The 24,155-nt window shown below is 45.4% G+C and overlaps 1 protein-coding gene and 1 long non-coding RNA gene across 2 annotated transcripts in view; one reads left to right on the top strand and one right to left on the bottom strand.

Moving 5' to 3' along the window:
- The window catches only part of LOC134296807 (uncharacterized), a 25,101-nt gene continuing 946 nt past the window's right edge, over nt 1–24,155 (bottom strand). Inside the window, exon 2 of the long non-coding RNA XR_010003673.1 lies at nt 1–203. This is a non-coding gene — a long non-coding RNA (uncharacterized LOC134296807). The remainder of the gene's footprint in view (nt 204–24,155) is intronic.
- On the top strand, nt 5,476–20,622 carry LOC134296806 (uncharacterized). Its single transcript, XM_062972634.1, has 4 exons — nt 5,476–6,656; nt 7,388–7,442; nt 8,399–16,540; nt 17,594–20,622. The coding sequence occupies exons 1-4, from the start codon at nt 6,453–6,455 to the stop codon at nt 18,106–18,108; spliced, it is 8,916 nt and encodes a 2,971-aa protein (XP_062828704.1). The 5' UTR covers nt 5,476–6,452; the 3' UTR covers nt 18,109–20,622.

Below are 24,155 nucleotides of genomic sequence, written 5' to 3' on the forward strand. Positions count from 1 at the left end.
TCGTTGATATACTGCTGATCCCAGCAGGTCTAAATACTTTATTATACAAATATATACAGTTGCTAAAGCCATAGTTCTCCGCACATATGGCTCGTCTTCTCTGCTTGGCACAGCTGTTATCTCTACAAGGCTGGCACCTCCCGCATTCCTGAGTTCTTGAGTTCCAGCCAGACAGTTCAAACGGAAGCTCTGACCTATTGGTCCTGTGGGCAATCAATCAAGCACAATTATTATTATTATTTTATTCTTATACCCCGCCCCATCTCCCCGAAGGGACTCGGGGCGGCTTACATGGGGCCAAGCCCAAACAGAACAATATAAAAACAAAACAATAAAACCAATCAATCAGACAATAAAAGCAAGTCATAAAAAACCACATACAAGATAAAGAGTTAAAATCATGGCTTGGGTTCAAAGGATCTAGGCCAAAGTGCTAAAAGTGCAAATACATCATGTCTTGTGCTTAACCCTTGTGCTGCTGGAATGCTTTGCCGGAAACACACAGTTGCAAACACCCAACAGCTTAACTTGATATAACATTTCAATCTAACAACAGAAATACACTAACATTCCGTACCTTTTACCATTTTGGTCATCTTGAATTGCTTTAACCAGAACTGGACACAGGGTTATTCCAGGGAAGGTTTGACCAAAGCAGAAGAGAGTAGGACTAAGACTTCCCTCAATCTCGACACTATATTTCTAGGGATGGTGCCCAGATTTGCATTGGCTTTTTTAGCTGCTGCATCACAGTCTTGGTTCATGTTCAGCTTGTGGGCCACTAAGACTCTTCAATCCATTTCACATGGACTGTTTTCAAGTCAGGTGTCACCCACCCAATATCTGTGCAATTCAGAATTTTCTGCCCAAGAGCATGTAATACCTTATTCAATAAGTATTACATATTGAGGACATTATTCTTTCTTCAAAGCCAGGACCTTTAAGGACAAGCCAAAGTGTACAACAGTCCCAAGTCAAACCAGAAACATCAAATACTCAAGGGAACAAGGAGGGAAAGACAAATGTCTAGTCAAGAGCCAATTACTACAACTCCCAAGAGCCCATTGCATTGAACTATGGCAGCTAAAGCTACGCCAAACCAAATAAATTCCACAGCATAGATACATGCAATGATACAACTGTGTGATCCACCTGCAGACCCAATCTTGCTCCTGTGGATCCTCTCCTATGGTCGCATTTACATCAACCACTGAAATTGTTGCTTTTAGGACTGCAATTCCCAAAATCTCCTATGACAAAGAGTTTTATGGCAAAGGACCAAATCTTTCCTTTTCTGCTCGGTTGTTTCCCAAACCCACGGCAATTGGGTTATTGACACGCAATCTTCAGAAAAACACTTTTGAGACGGTTCACACTAATGTTATTTAGCTGCAATACTTCCGTAATAAAAGGAGTCGATGGGGGAGAGAAAAGACCTGTCGAGGGATTGGATTTTCTCCTTTTAATGGCATACTTATTTACTCCCGCCAGTCCGGCCATCGGATTTTCATTATGCCGCCTCGCGCTGTAAGTGGACCGGTATTGATAGGGGCTGCTGACTTCAGCGCTCTTCCCCTCCAGTGCAAATTAAAAATTACTCATATTCGGTGACAGGGTCACGCGCTAAATGACTGCACACATTAAGAGCCATGTTCTGGTGCTGGAGAGCTGGCAACATGGATACTTCCAAGGGTAATTTAGGGCGATACTGTATTTCTTCAATTCTAAGACGCACTCCCCACCACCACCCAGCCCCTAGATCAGGGGTCCCCAAACTAAGGCCCGGGGGCCGGATGCGGCCCATCGAAGCTATTTATTTGGCCCCCATGGCAGAAGGGCAGAAGGGGGTTGGGCTAAATGACCCAAGGGGTCTCTTCTTCTCTTACAACCATTATTATTATTATTATTATTATTATTATTATTATTATTATTATTATTATTATTATTTTATGACACAGCAAACAAGATAGATATGCTGGATTTCATATCACAAAATCACAAGTTGAACACTTCCCAAGTGTCTAGGACTGTGTGATGTATTTTTGGATGATGCGCGCAGATCCCAGTAGGGTGGCCTTTTGCAGTTGGCAGATCGTGATTTTGTCAATATCTATTGTTTCCAAATGCCGGCTGAGATCTTTTGGCACGGCACCCAATGTGCCGATCACCACCGGGACCACCTGCACTGGTTTCTGCCATAGCCTTTGAAGGTCTTCTCTTACAACCCTTATTATTATTATTATTATTATTATTATTATTATTATTATTATTAATAATAATAATAATAATAACATTGAGACTGGGTGGCCAACTGTTAGGGATGCTTTGCTTGTGCTTTTGGTGCACAAAGGCAAAAGGGGGTTGGTCTAAATGGCCCAAGGGGTCTCTTCCAACCCTCTTTATTATTATTATTATTATTATTATTATTATTATTATTATTATCGACACAACGACGTTGTATGACACAGCAAACAAGATAGATATGCTGGGTTTCGTTTCACAAAATCACAAGTCGAACGCTTCCCAAGTGTCTAGGACTGTGTCATGTATTTTCGGATGATGAGTGCAGATCCCAGCAGGGTGGCTTTTTGCAGTTGGCAGATCGTGATTTTGTCAATGTCTATTGTTTCCAAATGCCGGATGAGATCTTTCGGCACGGCACCCAGTGTACCCATCACCACCGGGACCACCTGCACTGGTTTCTGCCAGAGTCTTTGCAGTTCAATCTTGAGGTCCTGATAGCGGCTGAGTTTTTCCTGTTGTTTTTCGTCAATGCGACTGTCACCTGGGATGGCAACATCAATGATCCAAACCTTGTTCTTTTCCACAACTGTGATGTCTGGTGTATTGTGTTCCAGAACTTTGTCAGTCTGGATTCGGAAGTCCCACAGTATCTTTGTGTGCTCATTTTCCAATACTTTTGCAGGTTTGTGATCCCACCAGTTCTTTGCTGCTGGCAGGTGGTACTTGAGGCATAAGTTCCAATGAATCATTTGGGCCACATAGTTGTGCCTCTGTTTGTAGTCTGTCTGTGCAATTTTCTTACAGCAGCTGAGGATATGATCAATGGTTTCATCGGTTTCCTTGCACAGTCTGCATTTTGGGTCATCAGCTGATTTTTCGATCTTGCCCTGAATTGCCTTTGTTCTGATGTCTTGCTCCTGGGCTGCAAGGATCAGGCCTTCTGTCTCCTTCTTCAGGGTCCCATTTGTGAGCCAGAGCCAGGTCTTCTCCTTATCAGCTTTTCCTTCAATTTTGTCAAGGAACTTTCCATGCAATGTTTTGTTGTGCCAGTTGTCAGCTCTAGTTTGTAGTGTGGTTTTCTTGTACTGGTTTTTTGTCTGCTGTGCTTTGAGGAGTTTCTGATTTTTGACTTCAATCAAAGCAGGTTCTTCACTTTGCTTTACATATTCTGCCAGGGCATGTTCTTCTTCTTTGACTGCTTGTTTGACTTGTAAGAGTCCTCTGCCCCCTGATCTTCTAGGCAGATATAGCCGGTCAACATCGCTGCGGGGGTGCAGGGAATGATGGATGGTCATGAGTTTTCTTGTTTTTCTGTCCAAATTGTCCAGTTCCATCTGTGTCCAGTTTATGATGCCAGCAGTATATCTTATGACAGGTATGGCCCAGGTGTTTATGGCCTTGATGGTGTTGCCTCCATTGAGCTTGCTTTTGAGAATTTTTCTGACCCTTTGTGTGTATTCTTTGCTGACCACAGTATTCACATGTTCATGCTTGATGTTGTCCAGCTGTAATATGCCCAGATATTTATAGGCCTCTGGCTGGTGACACTTTATTGTTTGGCCATTGGGCATATTTATGCCCTCACTTTCAATGATTTTTCCCTTCTTCAATGCCACTGTCAAACATTTGTCCAAACCAAACTCCATGTTGATATCAGTGCTAAAAATTCGGACAGTGTTGGTCAGAGACTGAATTTCAGTTTCTGTTTTCTCATATAGCTTCAGGTCATCCATGTACATCAAATGTGAAATTTTGTGAGAATTCTTAGATGTTTGGTAGCCGAGATTTGTTTTTTGTAAGATTGTTGACAGAGGGATCATGGCAATAATGAAAAGCAGAGGGGACAATGAATCTCCCTGGAAAATTCCTCTTCTGATTCCGCAGGTGCCACCTTGACGTGGTGGGGGGGCTTAACTGCTCCAATGATGACTGAGGGCTGTGCTGGCGGTAGTGTAACTACCGGCAGGTCCAACCAAGCCAGAGAGGCCTCAGCTGAGGAGCAGAACTAAGAGCACCTAACCCATTAGCATTATGGAGAATCAAACCCAAACGAAGTCTATACTGGCTCGGTTGTCGCCCAGGATAAAAAGGACCGCGGTGGATGCTGCTGATTCTGGACATCCATCGACAAGTGGGCTACGGAATCATCAAAACCCAAATGAACAGTCACAGAAGCGGCAGAAATACACAATGCCAGAAAACCGCACAATTATTATTATTATTATTATTAACAACAACATTGAGGCTGGATGGCCATCTGTGAGGGATGCTTTGGTTGTGCTTTTGGTGCACAGAGGCAGAAGGGGGTTGGACTAAATGGCCCAAGGGGTCTCTTCCAACCCTCTTTGTTATTATTATTATTGTTATTAACATTGAGGCTGGGTGGCCATCTGTCAAGGGTGCTTTGCTTGTGCTTTGGGTGTACAAAGGCAGAAGGGGATTGGACTCAATGGCTTAAAGGGTCTCTTCCAACCCTCTTTTTATTATCTTTGATGTTATTATTATTATTATTATTAATTATTATTATTGCTCGGTGGCCAACTATAGTCCGGCCCTCCAACGGTCTGAAGGATCGTGAACTGGCCCCGTTTTAAAAGTTTGGGGACCCCTGCCCTAGATCAACATCTCAAGGGCAGGTTTGGGTGCCAAAAGTATGGCCTTTTGCATTCAGTCTCAATACCAAATGAAATACAATACGGAGATATATTCCAAGATGTTCTGTGCCTCTTGGTAACCTGAAACCCTCTCATTCCGAAGAATACCAAGGAATGACACTGATGTACCCAGAAAAGTCCTGGTTTTTTGGGTTTTTTTTTTGAAGTGTGGATAAGTATCACTTCGGATAAGAGACACTGGGTAACCCTACTCATGGCTCAATGCAATGCTATGGGGAAACGCAAAGTCTTTCTGACCCATGGTTGCACAGAGAGTAATTAGGTTCCTTCTGACCCATGACTAAAGCACAATGACTTTTATGAAGCCCTGAGGTTTCCGTGTGTTCTGTAGCTGCTGCACAGAGACCTTTATGAAGTCCTGAGGTTTCTTCTGACCTGGGAAGTTGCTGCCAATTGCGAGAGAAATAAGGTTGAACACTGTGAAAGCCACCCACTGTATGGCTATCACCCTCCTTCCAGTAGACTTAAATCAAGGAAAAGTTTCATGAGAACCATGACTCCTTTAAATGTTCCTCCAGCAGGAACAAGAATTCGTCTGACCTGTGGCTGCTGCACAGAGACCTTTATGAAGTCCTGAAGTTCCTTCTGACCTGTGGTTGCACCACAGAGACCTTTATGAAGTCCTGAAGTTCCTTCCGACCCGTGGCTGCTGCACAGAGACCTTTATGAAGTCCTGAAGTTCCTTCTGACCTGTGGTTGCACCACAGAGACCTTTATGAAGTCCTGAAGTTCCTTCCGACCCGTGGCTGCTGCACAGAGACCTTTATGAAGTCCTGAAGTTCCTTCTGACAGTGGAGGCTGCACAGAGACCTTTATGAAGTCCTGAAGTTCCTTCTGACCTGTGGCTGCTGCACAGAAACCTTTATGAAGTCCTGAAGTTCCTTCTGACCTGTGGTTCCACCACAGAGACCTTTATGAAGTCCTGAAGTTCCTTCTGACCCGTGGCTGCTGCACAGAGACCTTTATGAAGTCCTGAAGTTCCTTCTGACAGTGGAGGCTGCACAGAGACCTTTATGAAGTCCTGAAGTTCCTTCTGACCTATGGCTGGTGCACAGCGACCTTTATGAAGTCCTGAAGTTCCTTCTGACCTGTGGCTGCTGCACAGAGACCTTTATGAAGTCCTGAAGTTCCTTCTGACCTGTGGTTGCAGCACAGAGACCTTTATGAAGTTCTGAAGTTCCTTCTGACCCGTGGCTGGTGCACAGAGACCTTTATGAAGTCCTGAAGTTCCTTTTGACCTATGGCTGGTGCACAGCGACCTTTATGAAGTCCTGAAGTTCCTTCTGAACTGTGGCTGCTGCACAGAGACCTTTATGACGTCCTGAAGTTCCTTCTGACCTGTGGCTGCTGCACAGAGAGCTTTATGAAGTCCTAAAATTCCTTCTGACCCATGGCTGCTGCCCAGGGAGAACCTGGAGACTTTTATGATGTGAACTGGACTCCTTCCAAGACTTTACAACCTTCTCCTTCAGCCAGCACTGGCGAAGAATCCATGGCCTTGGTTGCAGCATCTCCTTGGGTTTGGTGACAACTATGGAGGCAGCAATGCTAGACAATGATGACTGTAATGTGTATGAATTCTTTTTAGTCCTGGGAATAAATGCATTCAGTTTTTACTTGCTTTGGAAGCTCCTGAGAGAGCACCCTACATTACGGCAAGAACTGTGTCAAAGAGGCAACAGATGCCGTTCTGCCTGCCTTGACGTTTTAGTCCAACTTTGGTCCATCAGGAAATGGGTGAGTAATTTTGGCTCTTTATGTGGCCCAAACAGCCTGTGGCTGAGCACCAAGGAACTGAGGATTTATGTCCGTCTATATGTCTATTGATGTTATTACTTTTTGAGTCTCTCTCATCTGAAATTGTTGGGACCAGATGTTTTCCAGATTGCCATTGCTATGAGAACTGGCATCAAGAAAGGCAGGCACATGCTACAGATTTCCCTGCAATTTGATTTACTTGGATTGAATGGAAACAACTGTTTTTCTTCAATCACAAAGCACACTTCTTTTCTTCTTTAAACACATCTAAAATGTGGTGAATTTAGAATTACAGGTGCTTTTATATATATGATATATTGCTCCTTAATCATTCTTTGTTTGATGACTGGTTGGATTTCCCCTAAGCCTTCATCAGCAACATGTAGTTGAAGGAATGAACGTCATTCCAAATCCAAAAGTCATTTGGGAACCACTGGCAATAATCTTTGAGAGTTCTTGGAGAACGGGAGAAGTCTCAGCAGAGTCAACTCCCAGAAATCCTGGTCAGTTTACCAGCTGTTGGGATTTCTGGGAGATGAAGGCCAAAAACATCTGGGGACCCCAGGTTGAGAACCACTGCCTTGGCATAAGGGAAAAGAGCAGAAGAGGTGAGATCTTGCCCTTCCCAGGAGACTCAGGCAAAAGGCAATTCCATGGTTTGCTGCACTATAACTAGGGATTTCCCTTCTTTTCTTCTTTCCTTTTGGCAGGTTTATGGAAGCAGAAGAGAAAGGATGTCGGAGACAGCAGTGCAAAGAGGAAGAGGTAAAGTTTCTTCTGCTCCAAGTGTCTAGAGGACTAATGGTTTTCAAGGGCAATTTGCTCCCACAGTAGGAGGCTTAGGGGAGTCGCAGGTTTTGGGATTCTTCCTCTGGGGCATTTTAAGGGGGGGATTTTGGCAAAGTAATAATTTATAATTTGGGGAATATTTTGCTTTCCTCCAAAAAGTACACTTAGATTGAACTCTTGCAGATTTGATTAATATCTTGTCTCTGAGTATCTCTTAACTGAGTGGTTCTCAACCTGGTGTCCCCAGATGTTTTTGGCCTTCAACTCCCAGAAGTCCCAACAGCTGGTAAACTGGGTGGGATTTCTGGGAGTTGTAGGCCAAAAACATCAGGGGACCTCAGATTGAGAACCACTGGCTTAAGTCCTTTAGCACAACTCTGCCATCAATGTTCAGCTGAGGTTGGGCCAGAGGACCTAGAGATTCGTAGGGAGGAAGTACAGTAGAGTCTCACTTATCCAACACTTGCTTATCCAACGTTCTGGATTATCCAACGCATTTTTGTAGTCAACGTTTTCAATACATCATGATATTTTGGTGCTAAATTCGTAAATACAGTAATTACTACATAGCATTACTGCATATTGAACTACTTTTTCTGTCAAATTTGTTGTATAACATGATGTTTTGGTGCTTAATTTGTAAAATCATAAACTAATTTGATGTTTAATAGGCTTTTCCTTAATGCCTCCTTATTATCCAACATATTCGCTTATCCAACATTCTGCCGGCCCGTTTATGTTGGATAAGTGAGAATCTACTGTATTCACCAATCTGTAAGTGAAAGAGGTGCTGAAATTGCCTTTTCACTTTGAATACAGGAGTGGAATGTTTGCTTGTGTATTGAGAAAGGAACAGAGGGCAAATGCTTTGCAGTGTAATTTCTGGGTTGTATTTCTTTCCATCCTGTATTCTCCTTCTTGTGCCTTTGCAGGGAGAGGACATGGGACCATTTCCACCATACTGCCATTGCAGAGTCCCATCTGTCCAGCAAGGGAGCATAAAAAGAAGCAAGGTCGAAAGTATGCTTCCCATGAGTGCAAGGAGTTTGGCGCCTGTTCTGACGACCATATCTCCACCTCCTGTTCTTCAACCACCTATGAAGAATCTTTCGTTTCCAGCATTGAATCATCTTCAGACCTGCTTGAGTTCTCCTTCAGCAGCTCAGAGTATAGCAGCACAGATTCCATTGGGGTCAGCAGAAGGCGCAAGAAAAAGGCACGGAGAAAGCAGAGAAGGGCCAGGTCTAAGCTAAGGTCCAAGCGCGTCATGTGCAAACAGGGCGGATCCAGTGAAGCCCAGCAGGCCCTATTTGAAGCCATGCCCATTCCCTTCATGGAGGAGGAGGTGATCGTAAAACTAGACTCTCACTGCATGGTCAAGAGAACGCAGCACCTGATGGGACTGCCCTCGACCCTCCTCCGGTCCCTCAGGACCTTCATGCCTCCTGCTCCAGACTCTGGTTCCCGGAGGTGCCGGCAGGAAACAAAAGTGCTAATGAGAGTTCATGCTTCCTCTTTTCTGGCGAAGGAGACCATGAATAAACTGGAGCGGCATTTGAAGAAAATGATCCTGCAGAAGGCTTGGCAGCTGCCCAGAACCGTGCAAGAGGCCATCTGGCACTTTGAGTCCAGGGAGGAGAAGGCTCCTTTGATCATCTCTGTTCAGGACAGAAGGGGAAGATCGCCCACCAGATCTGGAACCTTGAGCTCCAAGACAGCTTGGGCTTATAGAGGAGACCTCCAGGCCCACACGGTGAAGACATCCATCTGGATGAAACAAGAGAGCCTCACTGTGCAGATCGATGCAGGATGGAGGCACCTGCTCCTGCCCAGGCTTATTCCCCCCGGTCAGAGCTACCTTCAGCCAAGGAGCAGCCTGTGCGTGAGCCTTCGGGGGAAAGCAGATGTTGTGGAGATGAACATCAAGTGCAAACGCCTTCACTTCATGTGGGGTCTCCCAACCATCCAGATGCAGTCCCTGGCCAAGATGGTGCCCAGACCCCCTCCACTGCCAGCTGAATGGCCCTCTCGGGCGCCCACGCACCGTGAGTTTTGCCGCATCGAACCCTCCTTCATAGCCCCCAAGGCGAGGCAGGGTTTGGAGGCCCATGTCCTCAGGAAGAGGCTCCAGCACCACTGGGGACAGCCTGGCCTCGTTCAAAGGTCTCTGAAGAGGCTCCTGTTGCCTGTCCCGGCATCACGGCCCCGCTCGGCCCCCATGACCACTGCCCAGTGGGAAATGCAGATAGGTATTAGCATCAATGACATCACTTTCATCCAGCGGGAAGTGAAGGGACGCCTTGAGGTCCACCTCAGGAGGAAGATTATAGAGAGGTATTGGGGTCGACCCAGGAGAGTACTGGAGTCCCTGAAGATGTTCTACATCATCTCCTTTTCACCCATGAAGAGATTCAGAGAGGATGGAGGGAGCTTTGTGTTACCTCAGCTAGACTCCATGAAGACGAAACAGACTTCCCTAATGATGCAGAGATTTTCTCAGAAGACTGAAGTCCCTTCAAGGAAACTCTGGGAAGAGAAGTCACTTCGAGTCCACTTGGCCAAGAAAGCTGTGGAGATCCAGCTGGGCAGAGTTCCTCTGGCAGCACAGCAACCTTGCAAAGGGGCCCCTCGGGCGCTCCCCAAAAGAATTCCTCCTGGAATGAGGTCTCTGCAGCCAAGGTCCCGGGAGCTCCTCTTTGTGGACCGGGCCGCGCTGGATCGTATCCAGCTTAACATTGTGCACAAAGAGGTGGCCTACCGATGGGGGCTGCCTACCATATACCACAGGTCCCTTGCCCGACTGCTCCAGGGTGCTGCCTTCCCAACGACCTTTGGCACTCTCTTCCCCAGAAGGCAGGGCAGGTCCAGCTTCACTGCCCAGGAGACCCCTTTCATTAATGTGGAATCCCGGAATCTGTTGGAGCAGCATGTGAGGAGCAAGGCCTTGCAACACACATGGGGCCTCCCGAGGCTGATCCAGAGATCTCTCCGGCGCCTCCTTCCAGACACTGCCCGTATTTGCCCCCAGAAGACCAAATACAGGGAACGGGTGGCTGTTCGCCTGACTGAGCTCTCCTTCATCAGCAAAGACACTCAAGCCTTGCTGGAGAAAAACGTGGCCCAGAGGGTCATCCATAAGCAGTGGGGTTTGCCCACAAGGGTCCTCAATTCACTCAGGTTGCTGTTCCCTGAAACCAGAAGAAGCACCTTCCTTGAAAGGATAAGGAATGAGGATACAGCCTTACATCAGACCAGGTGTTGCCACAGACTAAAGGATGCAGTCTTGGCGACCTTGAGGTGCCATTTGACGAAGAAATCTTTGGAAATCCATCTGGGATCTTTCCCTCTCATCACCACCATCTCCTGGCAATGCTCCTTGCGGGCCCTGAGGCGGCCTCTTCCGAAGCTCATCCGTCCCGGGGTTAGGCCACTGGAACCCTGTATCCCCTTCCACTTATTCGGCCTACAGGAGATGGGCAGGATTGAATTGAGTGTACGGTGTAGACGCTTGGCTTCCCTCTGGGGACTGGGGACAAAGTATGTCAAGGCCATTGCTGGAATGGAGGCACCCAGGATGCCCTTTGCTCCACTCCGGACAAGAAGAGCCATCCTTGAATTTGAAGGCACAGAAATACGCTTCCTACAGAGGACCTCCAAGGAGATTTTAGAACAGCATGTGAAGAAGAAGAGGGTGCAGCATGAGTGGGGACTTCCTTCTCTTGTGCAAAGATCTCTCCGGGGCCTTATGAAAGAAACACCCTCCTTGCCTCATGGTCCTAAGACTTTGACTCAGACCTTTGTGCCATCACAGGAGATGCTTTTCCTTCCAAAGTCTGTCTGCCACCACCTGGAGATCCACATCCAGAAAATGAAGCTGCAGCGCCAGTGGGGTCTACCCCGGAGGATCCTTGAATCTGCCAAAATCTTCCTCCCACTTTCTCCCCCAGGAAAGGGTCCAGTTCCTCAGAGGGTCAAGAGGAAGGAGTCTGTGAGGGCAGTGTCCCGCATCAGAGAAGAGAAGGTGGACCACAAAAGATGGACTCTGGACAAAGGGACACCCCTACCAAGCCAAAGTAGTCTGCATGACCGCTTGAGGGGGAGTCCTCTTGAGACCCATCTGAAGAAGAAGGCTCTGGATGTTGAATTCCAATCTGGGAGATTTTCTGAGTCTCCCAAGCAAAGCCTTCTCCCCAAGCCTGCCTTGGTTTCTTCAGAATTAAGACCCAGAAAGTCTTCCTTATATTCTGTGGAACAGAAAGCTCTGAGGAAGATCCAGCTGAACATCAAGCAGAAGCACCTAACCAGCCTTTGGGGCCTTCCCACTGTATATATAGAGTCCCTGAATGAGATGTTTGGAGGAGATCCAGAGAGACCCTGGTCTCGAACGACCATAGGAATAAGAGCATCATCTGGAGTATCCATATATCAAAAGGAAGGGACAGCATACTCCACAATTTCAGAAGTAACAGGCAGTGAGTCCTCTAAGCGAGGGCCAGCTTTCATCCCAAGAAAGGCCCTGAAAATTCTGGAAATGCATGTCCAACGTAAGAAGCTGCAACATGAGTGGGGTTTGCCTGTCACTGTTCAAAAATCCCTTCGTGCATTAGTTCCAGCTCCCCCAGAAGCAGAAAGGTCTTTTCTGAGAACGAGCCCTGCCACCTTGTTCCCTCGGGATGAAGTAACATGGAGGACAAGTGCATCTGAGAGCATGCCCTTTGATCCTGAGATGACAAGGACCCTAGAGTCTCATGTGAGGAGTCGGACCACATCACACAAGTGGCACCTTCCTTCACGGGTGCAGGACTCCCTGAAGGCCTTTCTGCCCCCTGCCTCATTCTCCCAAGATAAAGGGGCCATTGCTCGATCCCACTTCCCCCGGCCCTTCGACCAATCCAGGATAGGAGCCACTGTAAAGCCAAAGGAGACCATCCGGCAAAGGACACCACGTGCAACTGCACAACCCGGCCTTGGAAGGGTAACCTTCCCTTGTCCCGAGGAGAAGCCCTCTTTCCTCACAGAAGAAGCCTGGAACCTTCTGGAGTTCCATGTTGTGCACAAGAGGATCCAGCATGCCTGGGCCCTGCCGTCCTGTGTGGTGAGGTCCTTGCGCCATTTTGCTCCATTTCCACATCCTCCAGAGAGAGAGGCAAGAGAAAGCACGAGCAAAACAAAGCCACGGGAGAGGACAGAAGTGAAAGCCATCCTCCAGAATTACGTTTCCCTCAGCCCCAAGAGGAAGGATTTCTTCGAAGCTCATGTGAGAAGCATGGTTGCAAAACACAGATGGAGGATTCCAAAGCAGATTCACAGGTCAACAAAAGAGTTCACACTCCTCAGACCGGCTTCCAGGTCCAAGCGGGATCCATCACTTCCTGTCAAATGGGATAAGTCCAAATCTTTCCATGGGGCAACAGATGATTCGCAAACAGAAGGTGAGAAAGAATACACACAAAGAAAGGCCAAGTCCTGGAGGAGGTCAAAGAGAAAGCAAGATGCCTCCTCTCAAAGGACAAGACCCTTGAGCGATAAAGCATCTGCATCCTTAAGGCCTGAGGCAAACCTGCCTTTCTTGTCAGCCGAGGCTAGGGATTTTCTGGAGTTCCACATTCAACACAAGAGAATCCAACATGCCTGGGGTCTTCCCTCCAAGGTGACGCAGTCCCTGCATATGTTCTCCCCATTTCTTCTCAAGAAGGAGAAATATGCCGGACACAGTGTGGCCAAGACATGCTCACAGGAGAAAGGAGAAGTAAAGACTGTGCTTCCAAGTCTCCCTTTCCTCAGCTCTAAAGCACAGGAGCGTTTGAGTTCCCACTTGACCCATATAATCAGAGAACACAGGTGGGGCCTCCCGGAACGGATTCATAAGTCCCTGAAGGCGTTTCAGTCTCCAAGAGCCTCTTCTCGATCTAGGATTGATCCAACACTGCCTAGAGATGGCCATGAAGAAGCACAGCAAGAGAAACTCCACCATAAAAGGCAGAGGGCAACAACTGCTTCTAGACACGTTGAAGGAAGGGCTTCCTCAAATAGCAGTATGAAGATTCCATTTCTCAGCACGGAGACCTGGAACCGTCTGGAGTTCCACATTGTACACAAGAGAATCCAACATGCCTGGGGTCTTCCCTCCAAGGTGATGCAGTCCCTACAGATATTCTCCCCATTTCTTCTCAAGGAGAAGAAATATGCAGAACAGAGTGTAGCCAAGACGCACACAAAGGACACAGAAGAAGTGGAGGTTGTACCTCCCAGTGTCCCTTTCCTCAGCAATAAAGCACAGGAGCGCTTGAGTGACCACCTGAGCCATACAATTGCAGAACACAGGTGGGGCCACCCGGAACGGGTTCATAAGTCCCTGAAGGCATTTCAGTCTCTGAAAGCCCCTTCTCGATCTAGGATTGATCCACCACAGCCTCTTTTTTATTGCCAGTGTAAGACCATCAAGGGGGCTATGGATGGCTTCCAGTCTAAAGATACAGAAATGCTGCATAAGAAATTCCACCATAAAAGGCAGCAGGCAACAACTGCTTCTAGACATGTTGAAGGAAGGGCTTCTTCAGATAGCATGGTGAAAATTCCATTTTTCACTACTGAGGCCTGGAACCTTCTGGAGTTCCACATTATACACAAGAGAATCCAACACGCTTGGGGTCTTCCCTCCAAGGTGATGCAGTCCCTGCATATATTCTCCCCATTTCTTCTCAAGGAGAATGAATCCGCAGGACAGAGTGTGGCCAAGACACACACACAGGAGAGAGAAGAAGTGGAGGTTGTGCCTCCGAGCCGCCCTTTCCTCAGCTCTAAAGCACAGGAGCGTTTGAGTTCCCACCTGAGCCATAGGATCGCGGAGCACAAGTGGGGCCTCTCAAAACGGGCTCAGCAGTCCATGCGTGCTTTTGCACCACATCCTCCCCAACCACAAAGAAGATCCCCACAAGCCACTTCTGAGAGTTCGGAAACATCAGGAAATATGAGTGATACTATCCAGGTACCAGAAACAGTGGAAGACTTTCTGACCCTGTATTGCCTCCTTCGTTATTTGAATGCAGACATGCAGAATTGCCTAAAAGAGCATTTGAGGAAGTGGGTCATGGAATACAAGTGGGCACTTCCCAAGCATATTCAGATCTTATTGGAGGACATGCCTCCTCCTACTCTGCAGGAATCCCACACTGGAGGAAAACTGCACGAAGAGGAATCCTGCCAATGGTACGACATTTGCTCTGAGAGAAAGGGAGATTCACAGCCCTTTGTCCAATCCAGAAAAAGAGCCACGGCGAAGCAAAGGGCACTAGGAAGAACTGCACAATCTGGCTCTGGAGGGGTAGCCTTCCCTTGTCCTGAGAAGAAGCCCTCTTTCCTCACGGAAGAAGCTTGGAATTGTCTGGAATTCCATGTTGTGCACAAGAGAATCCAACATGCATGGGGTCTTCCCTCCAAGGTGACACAGTCCTTGAGCATGTTCTCCCCATTTCTTCTCAAGAAGAAAGAACACGCAGGGCAGAATGTGGGCAAGGCATGCTCACAGGAGAGAGGAGATGTGAAGATCATGACTCTGAATCTCCCTTTCCTCAGTCTTGATGCACAAGCTGACTTGAATGCCCACCTGAACCGTAAGATTGCAGAGCACAAGTGGGGCCTTCCAGAACGGGTTCAGAAGTTCCTGAAGGCATTTCGACCTCCAAGAACAGCAACCTCTCAAGAAGATGATGAAGGAACACCTTGTGGCAGTGCTTATACTGATTATGACCAAGGTTCTGCAGTGTCAGATGCTACATTTCCAATGGATACAGAAAAGGAATGGCATTCCAGCCGAAAAGAACAGAGCATCTACCAGACGGAGACATTTGATGAAATAGGCCAGGACAGACGGGAGCTTGCTTGGCTGGGCGCTGAAGAGCCTTGCTTCTCTTCTGACACTGAAAGCACCCAAGTCAGAGCAAGCCAAGGGACAAGAGTCAGCTGGAAGACTGAAAAGGAAATCTCTGAACCAAGCGAACACCAAGAGAAATCTGTCTTGGATTTCCATCTCAAGAGAACCTCTCAAGGGCAGTCTCAGCTTTCATCTGGAACCTACAGCTCATCTGAGAGCCGATCCAGCTCCCTGGATGTAAAATACAAAACTCTAACGAGAGCTGGGAGCACAGCATCGATCTCTTACTTTTCCAAGAGATCAGAAAGGAGTAACACAAGGATTGAGGTAATGGCGGACAATAGACACCACCCAGTTGGACTGTGGCAACCACTCGGACCATCAACGTCAAAAGACATAAAAGACATTGGAGAAACAGAACAATCCATTATGACCCCTGAGTGTTCTTGTTCGTGCCATTCGCTAGGTTGCAGGAAAGACTCTGTGCCTTCTTTACCATCAGGTGTAGAACAAACCTGGCAGTGGGAGCAGAAAGAGGGAGTCCGGGGAAAGGTCGAGTGGAGAACGGCTTCCTCTTCTCTGCTGTCAAAGCCTCCCAGTCGGCAGATTTCTCTTTCCTCCCTAGAAGAGGGCAGGAGGGCTCCTTGTCTCTCAGGGCAGGGCAGCGCATCGGAGAACCTTTCAAGCTCCCTGCAGGTCGAATGCACAACTATGACCTTTGCAGAGAGAAAAGAGTCCATATCTTGGTTTTCCAAGAGGTCAGAAAGGAGTAACAAAAAGCCCTTTGAAGCCCAACAGGACACGGCTTCCAGTCATGGAGAAACGGATCTTGCCCTCTTGCCATCTTCTCATGTTGAGCCTCAGTCTTCCTATGAGGATCTCGTAGGGAGGAACTACCGGAGGGCAAAGAGCGAGAAGCGTGACCAATCAAGCGCCAGGCAAAGGCAAAGGAGAAGAAGTAGGCTTCGGTGGAGTCGAGTGAGGGGGAAGGCATCGCCCTGCCAAATCCTAGGAGACATTGCCACAACTTTGGAGGCATGGCCCTTAGCATCTCCTTCAGCCAGAGATCGAGCAGAAGGGTCCTGTGATTCAGCTTCCATAGAGCAATGCTCTTCCAAGTCTCCCCAAAGTCTGGAAGAAAGAGAGGTCTCTTGCATCCAGAAGCAAGTGCTCCAAGGAGGCATCCAAGCTTCTGAGGGAGGTAAGGAGGTCTTCTTTGAGGGTGTTGGAAACTTGGGACAGTCCTCAGGAAACCTAGCCCATACTCACAACTATGTGATGGCTCTCAAACCCAGAGCGATGAAGAGGGGAAGGGAGGCAGGGGAGGAAGGAGGAGGATGCCAGAATCTCCCCTCGTTAGGAATGGTGCCATTCTTGGTCTGCAGAGGGAACATCCGAATTCAGCAGATGTTGAACTCAGCAGAGATGGAAAGTGTAGGAGATAGGGACAATGATGAGGAAGATGTATATATGTGTATTAAATGGGATGGGAAGGCTGCTGCATCATTGTACAGGGGAAATAATTTATTATTTATGATTTCTTATTTATGATATATTCCCACTTACAAGAAATTGACTAGACAGGATAGAATTTTGCTTAAATATAGGAGCCCATGGTGGGTTAAACTGCTGAGCTGCTGAACTTGCTGACTGAAAGGTTGGCGGTTCGAACCCAGGGAGCAGGGTGAAAGCCCGCTGTTAGCCCCAGCTTCTGCCAGTCCCACATTTACATGTTTTCTGTCCATTCGAAATCATGCAAATGTGAGTAGATCAGTAAGTACCGCTCTGGTGGGAAGGTAACAGCTCTCCATGCAGTCATGTCGGCTATATGATCTTGCAGGTGTCTATGGACAAAGCCGGCTCTTTGGCTTAGAAGTGGAGATGAGCACCAATCCCCCAGTCGGACACGACTGGACTTAACATCAGGGGGAAATCTTTACCTTTACCTTCATGTTAGCTGACAAAGATTAAGGATTCAATAACATTACTAACTCTTTATTGACTCAATGTAGATAATCAGTAGAGGTTTCACTAAGCTCGTTTTTATTATTGCAAGGTAAATCCTATGGAGAGAAGGGTAGAGGGAGGTATAAACTCATTACATGCCTAAATAACTGTTGTAAAGAAAGTGGGAAGTCACGTTTATCTTTTAGATCTTCTCTCTCCCTTTTGCTCTTTTGTTTCTTTTTTTTCTGCTTTGGTTTTTTCTATTTTTTCTTTTTTGTGTTTGAATTCCTCTATTTATTTTTTTAAGAAAACCAAAAAGCAGATGAGTTGGTCGGAAACAAGACAGAAAATGCTGAAGCCTGGACACCAAGCAAAAGAGGAGCCAAAATTATTAGAGAAAAGACGGAGGAAGATATGCCACTGAGTCCAAGGAAAGAACATCATTGTGGACCCCCTTTGTTTTGTGGGGAGCAAAGCAAGCAATATCTCTTTGGAGGAAAACAAACAGCAAAGAGCACACCTGGGGGACCTGAATCCATAGCTGCCATAGGTCCCATTGATGGTCAAGTGGCCGTCATTGCTGCAGCCCTGCAGAAGAAACTAGACTTTGAGGAAAAGCTGATTATATGGCGAAAGTACTGTGAATTTACACGTCTGGAGGGCCCTGAACCTAGAAAACCCAAGAGCCGCCCTCAACTCACACACAGTTTGGGAGCCAGGGACCAGAAATCTTCCATCACTGCTGCAAATCCAAAGAGGAAGAAACCAAACTGTCCCAAGAGGATGAGCAACTGGTGGAAGAGCCTGACATTTCACGCCTGAAGACCAAAAGATTTGGCACTTAGTGGGAATGGGAGAGCAAATGGTTTTGGGGAAAATATTTTGAAATACAATAAATTTCTATATAACTGCTTCTCAGTCTGGGATGTGCTCTAACAGAGATGCTCTTATGACACTCAAATTCAGCCATTTCTGGTCTTTGGTCCAGCCATAACTTCAGGTTGAGAGTGATGCTGTAACAGCCCTATAGTTTTCAGGGATGGATGAAAGTTCCCTGAATACCAGGGATGAGGAATATCCTAAGGCTGAAGGGCTTGCCTTGGGCTGCGCCTTAACCCAGGCTTGGTTCTGTATTTGGAAGTGACAGCAAGAGAGGGCATCTGAGTTGCCCTCTCTTGCCCTGAACAAAGTCAACTATTTTTCTTACTTTTATTAAACAGAAAATGAAAGCTTTGGGTTGCTGTGAGTTTTCCTGGCTGTATGTCCATGTTCCAGAAGCATTCTCTCCTGACGTTTCACCCACATCCATGGCAGACATCCTCAGAGGTTGTGAGGTCTGTTGGAAACAAGGCAAATGGGGTTGTGGAATAATGTCCAGGGTGGGAGAAAGTACTCTTGTGTTTGAAGCAAGTGTAAATGTTGCCATTGGCCTGCTTGACTAGCATTGAATAGCCTTTCAGCTTCAAAACATGGCTGCTTCCTGCCTGGGGGAATCCTTTGTTGGGAGGTGTTAGCTGGCCCTGATTGTTTCTTGTCTGGAATGTCTCTGTTTTCTGAGTGTTGCTCTTTATTTACTGTCCTGATTTTAGAGGGGTTTTTTTAGTACTGGTAACCAGATTTTGTTCATTTTCATAGTTTCATGGTTTCCTCCTTTTTGGAAGATCAACAAAGGATCCCCCAAGCAGGAATCAGCCAGACTTTGAAGCTGAAAGGCCATTCAATGCTAACATTCTCACTTGCCTTAGACAGACAAGAGTTCTTTCTCCCACCCTGGACAGTATTCCACAGATATATAAACCCCATTTGCCTAGTTTCCAACAGACCTTACAACCTCAGAGGATGCCTGCCATAGATGTGGGCAAGACGTCAGGGGAGAATGCTTCCGTAACATGGACATTCAGCCCGGAAAACTCACAGCAACCCAGTGATTTCAGCCATGAAAGCTTTCGACAATACAATGGAAGCTTTGCTTTTAAAAAATCTGCAGCTGGCTCTTTGGAGACAAGATGCTGATGTTACTTTGAGGGACTGACATGGTGAGGGCCTTCTGATATTGTCGTTATGTATTATGTTTTTATTTTTGCTGTGGTTTTTACATCGTGGTTTTTTTTTAGGTTGTTAGGTTTTTATTTTTGATATTATCGTTTGTGTATTATGTTGTAATTCTGTGTTTTGCACTGTGTTTTTACTTCTTGTAAGCCACTCCAAGTCGTTTGGAGACGGGGCGGGATATAAATATAGTGTACCATTATCACAATTAAAAGACGCTTCTTCCTATGCAGTGGCCATGATTATTTTTATATTGACCACAAAAGGGCGTCAATGGCAATTCCAGTGGCCCTGAAGGACTGTTTATGACTCTTAATCTCTTAATCTTAAATGAACTGAACTCTTAATGCAGTAAAGAAAATGCGATATAACTGTTGTAGTTCAGCTTGTGTTACCTGTGTTAGTGCCTGATGCCCATGAGGTTTCTGGGCCTGGGTCTGTGTCTGATTGTAATGGGAATAATGGTCTTAACAGGCTTGCCTTAGAGCCAGAGGTTTCTGCAGAACAGAAACCGGAGACTCAAGGCCAAATTCCCAAAAGGGACTGCTTTTCTGAGGGAGAGTCTTCAGATATAGATGCAGCTGGAGAGGTTAATGAGCTGGCAGATAGGAGGCGAAACTTTTGTAAACAAAGAGAATTCCCAGCTTCTTCGTTGGTCAGTTCATCTTTGTGAAAAAAGAGCAGATAAATTATCTGCTGAGAAAATAAAAGAAAATGTGCTTTTCTCAGGGGAGGAGGTATATTAAGGGAAAGAAAAAAGCCTGTTACTTCATTAGGGGTCAATGTTGATGCTTCAAGTCAGCCATGCTTGTTCATGCTCTAAGGACCTCATCACATTAGAGCTTGGATTAACTTCAAATCCACTTTAGGGAGAGAACTTTAAACAGCTCAGCCAAACAGGTCCTGGGCCTCACCAAACTACAAATCTCAGAATTCTACAGGAGGAAAAACCGGATTTAAAGTGGATTCATGCTCTAGTGTGATGAAGCCGTAAGTTTCTTATATGGATTTTGCTTCATGGTTCCTGTCATGCCAAGTTTTTGCTCTTTGAATCCAAGTGTATTCTTTCCTGGTTCTAGTTTACCAAGTTCATGTCTTGTCTTTTGGGATTTACTCTGCCTTGTGTTTTTTGGATTTTATAATCTTGTATCTTGTGTTTTATTGCTGTACCTTGGAAGTGGTGGACTATTACTGACATTTTGAAGAAACCTTTGTAGACTTTACTTTTTATTCCTTTTATTGCTTGGCTTATATATACATTTTTCAATAAACTGCTTGCTGATAATATTCAGTTGGTGTGGTGTCTTATGGTCAGAGAGTTGTAGCTCTGGGATACAACAATAACTGGCATCACTGAAACCTGGAGTGTAGTTATAACTAATTTCAGAAAAATAGACCAAACAGGAAGGGAGGAGGAAGAGTACAGTATATCAAAGGTGCTTATACCTGTAAAGAGGTCCATGACGTAAATCCTGAAAACTAGACGCAAATATCTGGGCAAAAGTTACACATTGTGGGGTCTACTACAGGCTTTCAATCCAGATCGAGGACCTGGAGGATGTCTTCCTAAAATCGATGGCCACACATTCAGAAATTAGAGCTGTGGTAGCAATTGGAGATTTCAGTTCTCAATTCTCTTTGCCTCCCACTTTGTCTTGCTTGTCCCTTCTGTGTTTGGCGGCCATTGATTTGCTTCCAGGGTGATCCATCTAGCAGCCATCTAGCAGGTGAAGTGCCTATATATCTCTATCTACCATTACTATATTCAATTCAGCAAAGGCAGTTTTCCAATTACTCTGTACCTAGCCAAAAACAGCACCATGTACAAGCAAGGAGGAAACATTGGCAAGCTTAGGAAAACCCCTTTCAGGAGAGATAAAGCAGGGTGTAATAAATAAATAAATAAATAAATAAATAAATAAAATAATAGCCCAAATTTCCATATTATATAAATACAGTGGAACTCCAACTTAAGAGCATCGCAATTTAAGGGTGTTTTGAGTTAAGATCCTGTTTCTCTTTGACATACGAGCAGCATTTTCAGTTAAGAGGGAGCACCAGGGTACAGGGCTTTAAGGTGTCAAGGGCGCAGCCTCTGTGCCTTGCGTTCTTGTCCGCTTTGGGAGATAGCTGTCCGCTTTGAGGAACTTTGGGTTATTTGATTTTGTGTTGTTTTTGATTCTTGGTATGTCTGGCGTCATGAAGAGAGAGAGGGAGATAGACCAAGAGAGGAAGGGAGGCTGGAATGAGGATAGTAGGAAGAAGAAACATTCGGCAGATTTCAACTCTCCTGGGCTTCAGAAAAGCCTTAAAGACATGGTTTTGCACGCAAGCATTTAATAAATGAGAACATTGATTACACATGGTCTGGACTAAGATTTACGTATGAGGATCTTGGATGAATGGATTTTAAGTTGGATATGTTTTAAATTTTGTATAATGTGTTTTTATTCTGTAATGTCACGTTGTTTTTATATGAACTGTTGTTTAGTGTATTGTTTGCAGGCATTGAATTTTTGCCTATTTATTGTAAGCTGCCTTGAGTCCCCTCAGGTGAGAAAGGCAGGGTAAAAGTGCTGTAAGTAAATAAATAAATAAATAAATAAATAAGAAAAGGATGCTTCTGCCTCTTCTTCACTTTGTGCTTTCTTACCACAACTTTCTGCTTCTACCATTTTAAAGTTTATCTTTCTTTTTTATTGTTCCATGTGAATGTGCATTTATATATTATTTGCTATTTATAAAATACATTTTCTTATTTTAAAACACATAACAAAAAACATTGATGGGATTTTCAGTGGGCAGGAACAGCTTAATAGCATTTCAATGCATTTCAGTGGGAAAATTCACTTTAAGATAACAGTGATTTGAGGTAAGAGCTTGGTGACAGAACAAATTAAACTCTTAACTCAAGACATCACTGTACAGTTTAAGTTATGAGGAATTGTCTTGCAGCTAGAGCAAAGCCTACAAAGAAAGAGCCCTGGGATGGGAAAGGGTTTTGCCAGCAGGGGGTGCCCCTGCATTGCTAAAGAGGCCTTTCCCTCTATCAACAAACATCACGGACCATCTACAAGTATCACTCTCAACTTCTGAACTTCTGAAAGAATTACATCAGCATTGCCTCCTAAAAATCCTGCAAATCTCTTGGGAAGAAGACAGGCAGACAAATGTCTGCATCTGCAAGAAGAAGCAAAGACCACCAGCATTGAAGCAATAATCCTCCACCATCAACTGGTTGTAATTATCCTGTCACCCACCCGAGCCACGGGGAGATGTGGGTAAGAAGTAAAATTAGAATGGAATGCTATGATTACTAAAAGTCAACATGGATTTCTCAAAAACAGGTCATGCCAGACTAAGCTTAACTCTTGTTTTGATAGAGTTAATCAGAGTCTGTTACAAGAGTTACAAGCTTGAGAGATGTAGGGAATGCTGTGGATTTTGAGCTGCATCAGAAGGAGTCTAGTATCCAGATGGAGGGAAGTCCTGGTGCCTCTCTCTTCTGCTTTGGCCAGACCTCTTTACCTGGAATATCACTGTGTCCAATTCTGGGCCCCACAGTTCAAAAGAGATATTCACTCTAAGCTGGAAGAAATCCAGAAGGAAGCAAATAAAAAGACCAAAGGTCTGGAAACCATGAATCCCTCTGTGGAGCACCTTTGATCATGTTTAGACAATCTTATAATACATATAAGGACCGTTAGACTCTTTTTTAGCACTTTACAATCCTGAGGTCGAATACTGCTGTTTTAGCTACAGCAATTGGTGTATTTTATTGTTTTTACCAGGAGGCACTGTGAATTTATGATGTTGTGTTCACTGTTTATTGCCTATGTTTTGTTTTGTGCTTGTTGTATACTGTATTTTGTGTCACACCTTGATTGTTCTGTGAGCCACCCTGAGTCCCTCTGAGAGATGGTGGCAGGATATAAATAAAGCTATTATTATTATTATCATATTATTATTATTATTATTATTATTATTATTATTATTATTATTATTATTATTAGAGAACTGGGTCTGTTTATCCTGCGGAAGAGAAAACTGAGAGGAGACATGACAGCAATGTATAAATATCAGAAAGGATGCTATAAGGAAGAGGAAGCAGGCTTGTTTGCGGCTGCCCTTTAAACTAGGACTAGGAGCAATGGCTTGAAATTACAGGAAAGGAGATTCCACCTTAACATTAGGAAGAACTTGACTATAAAGAGCGTTGTTCAGCAGTGGAACTCTCTGCCTTGGAGTTTGGTGGAGGCTCCTTCCTTGGAGGCTTTTAAGCAGAGGCTGGATGGCCATCTGAAGTACCAACTATACCGTTCCAGGGCATTGAAGATTGTTGTTGTTGTATGCTTTTTTGATGTATTTATTGCTGTGTTTGGGGAGATGGGGCGGGATGTAAGAATGAAGTATTATTATTATTATTATTATTATGGCCATCTGTCAGGGTGCTTTGGTTGTGCTTTTCCTATAGGGCAGAATAGGGATGGACTAGATGATCCATGTGGTCTCTTCCAACTCTATTATTCGATAATACAGTACTTGACTGTAAGAAGAGCTGTTCAGCAGTGGAACTCTCTGCCTCAGAGTCAGGTGAAATCTCCTTCCTTGGAGGCTTTTAAACAGGCTGGATGGCCATCTGCTGGGGGTGCTCTGGTTGTGCTTTTCCTATAGGGCAGAATAGGGATGGACTAGATGAGTCCCCTCCGGGGGAGATGGTGGCGGGATAGAAATAAACTTATTATTATTATTATTATTATTATTATTATTATTATTATTATTAGATGATCCATGTGGTCTCTTCCAACTCTATTATTCGA

The sequence above is a fragment of the Anolis carolinensis genome, chromosome 2 (genome assembly GCF_035594765.1).
Source record: "Anolis carolinensis isolate JA03-04 chromosome 2, rAnoCar3.1.pri, whole genome shotgun sequence".
Classification (NCBI taxonomy): domain Eukaryota; kingdom Metazoa; phylum Chordata; class Lepidosauria; order Squamata; family Dactyloidae; genus Anolis; species Anolis carolinensis.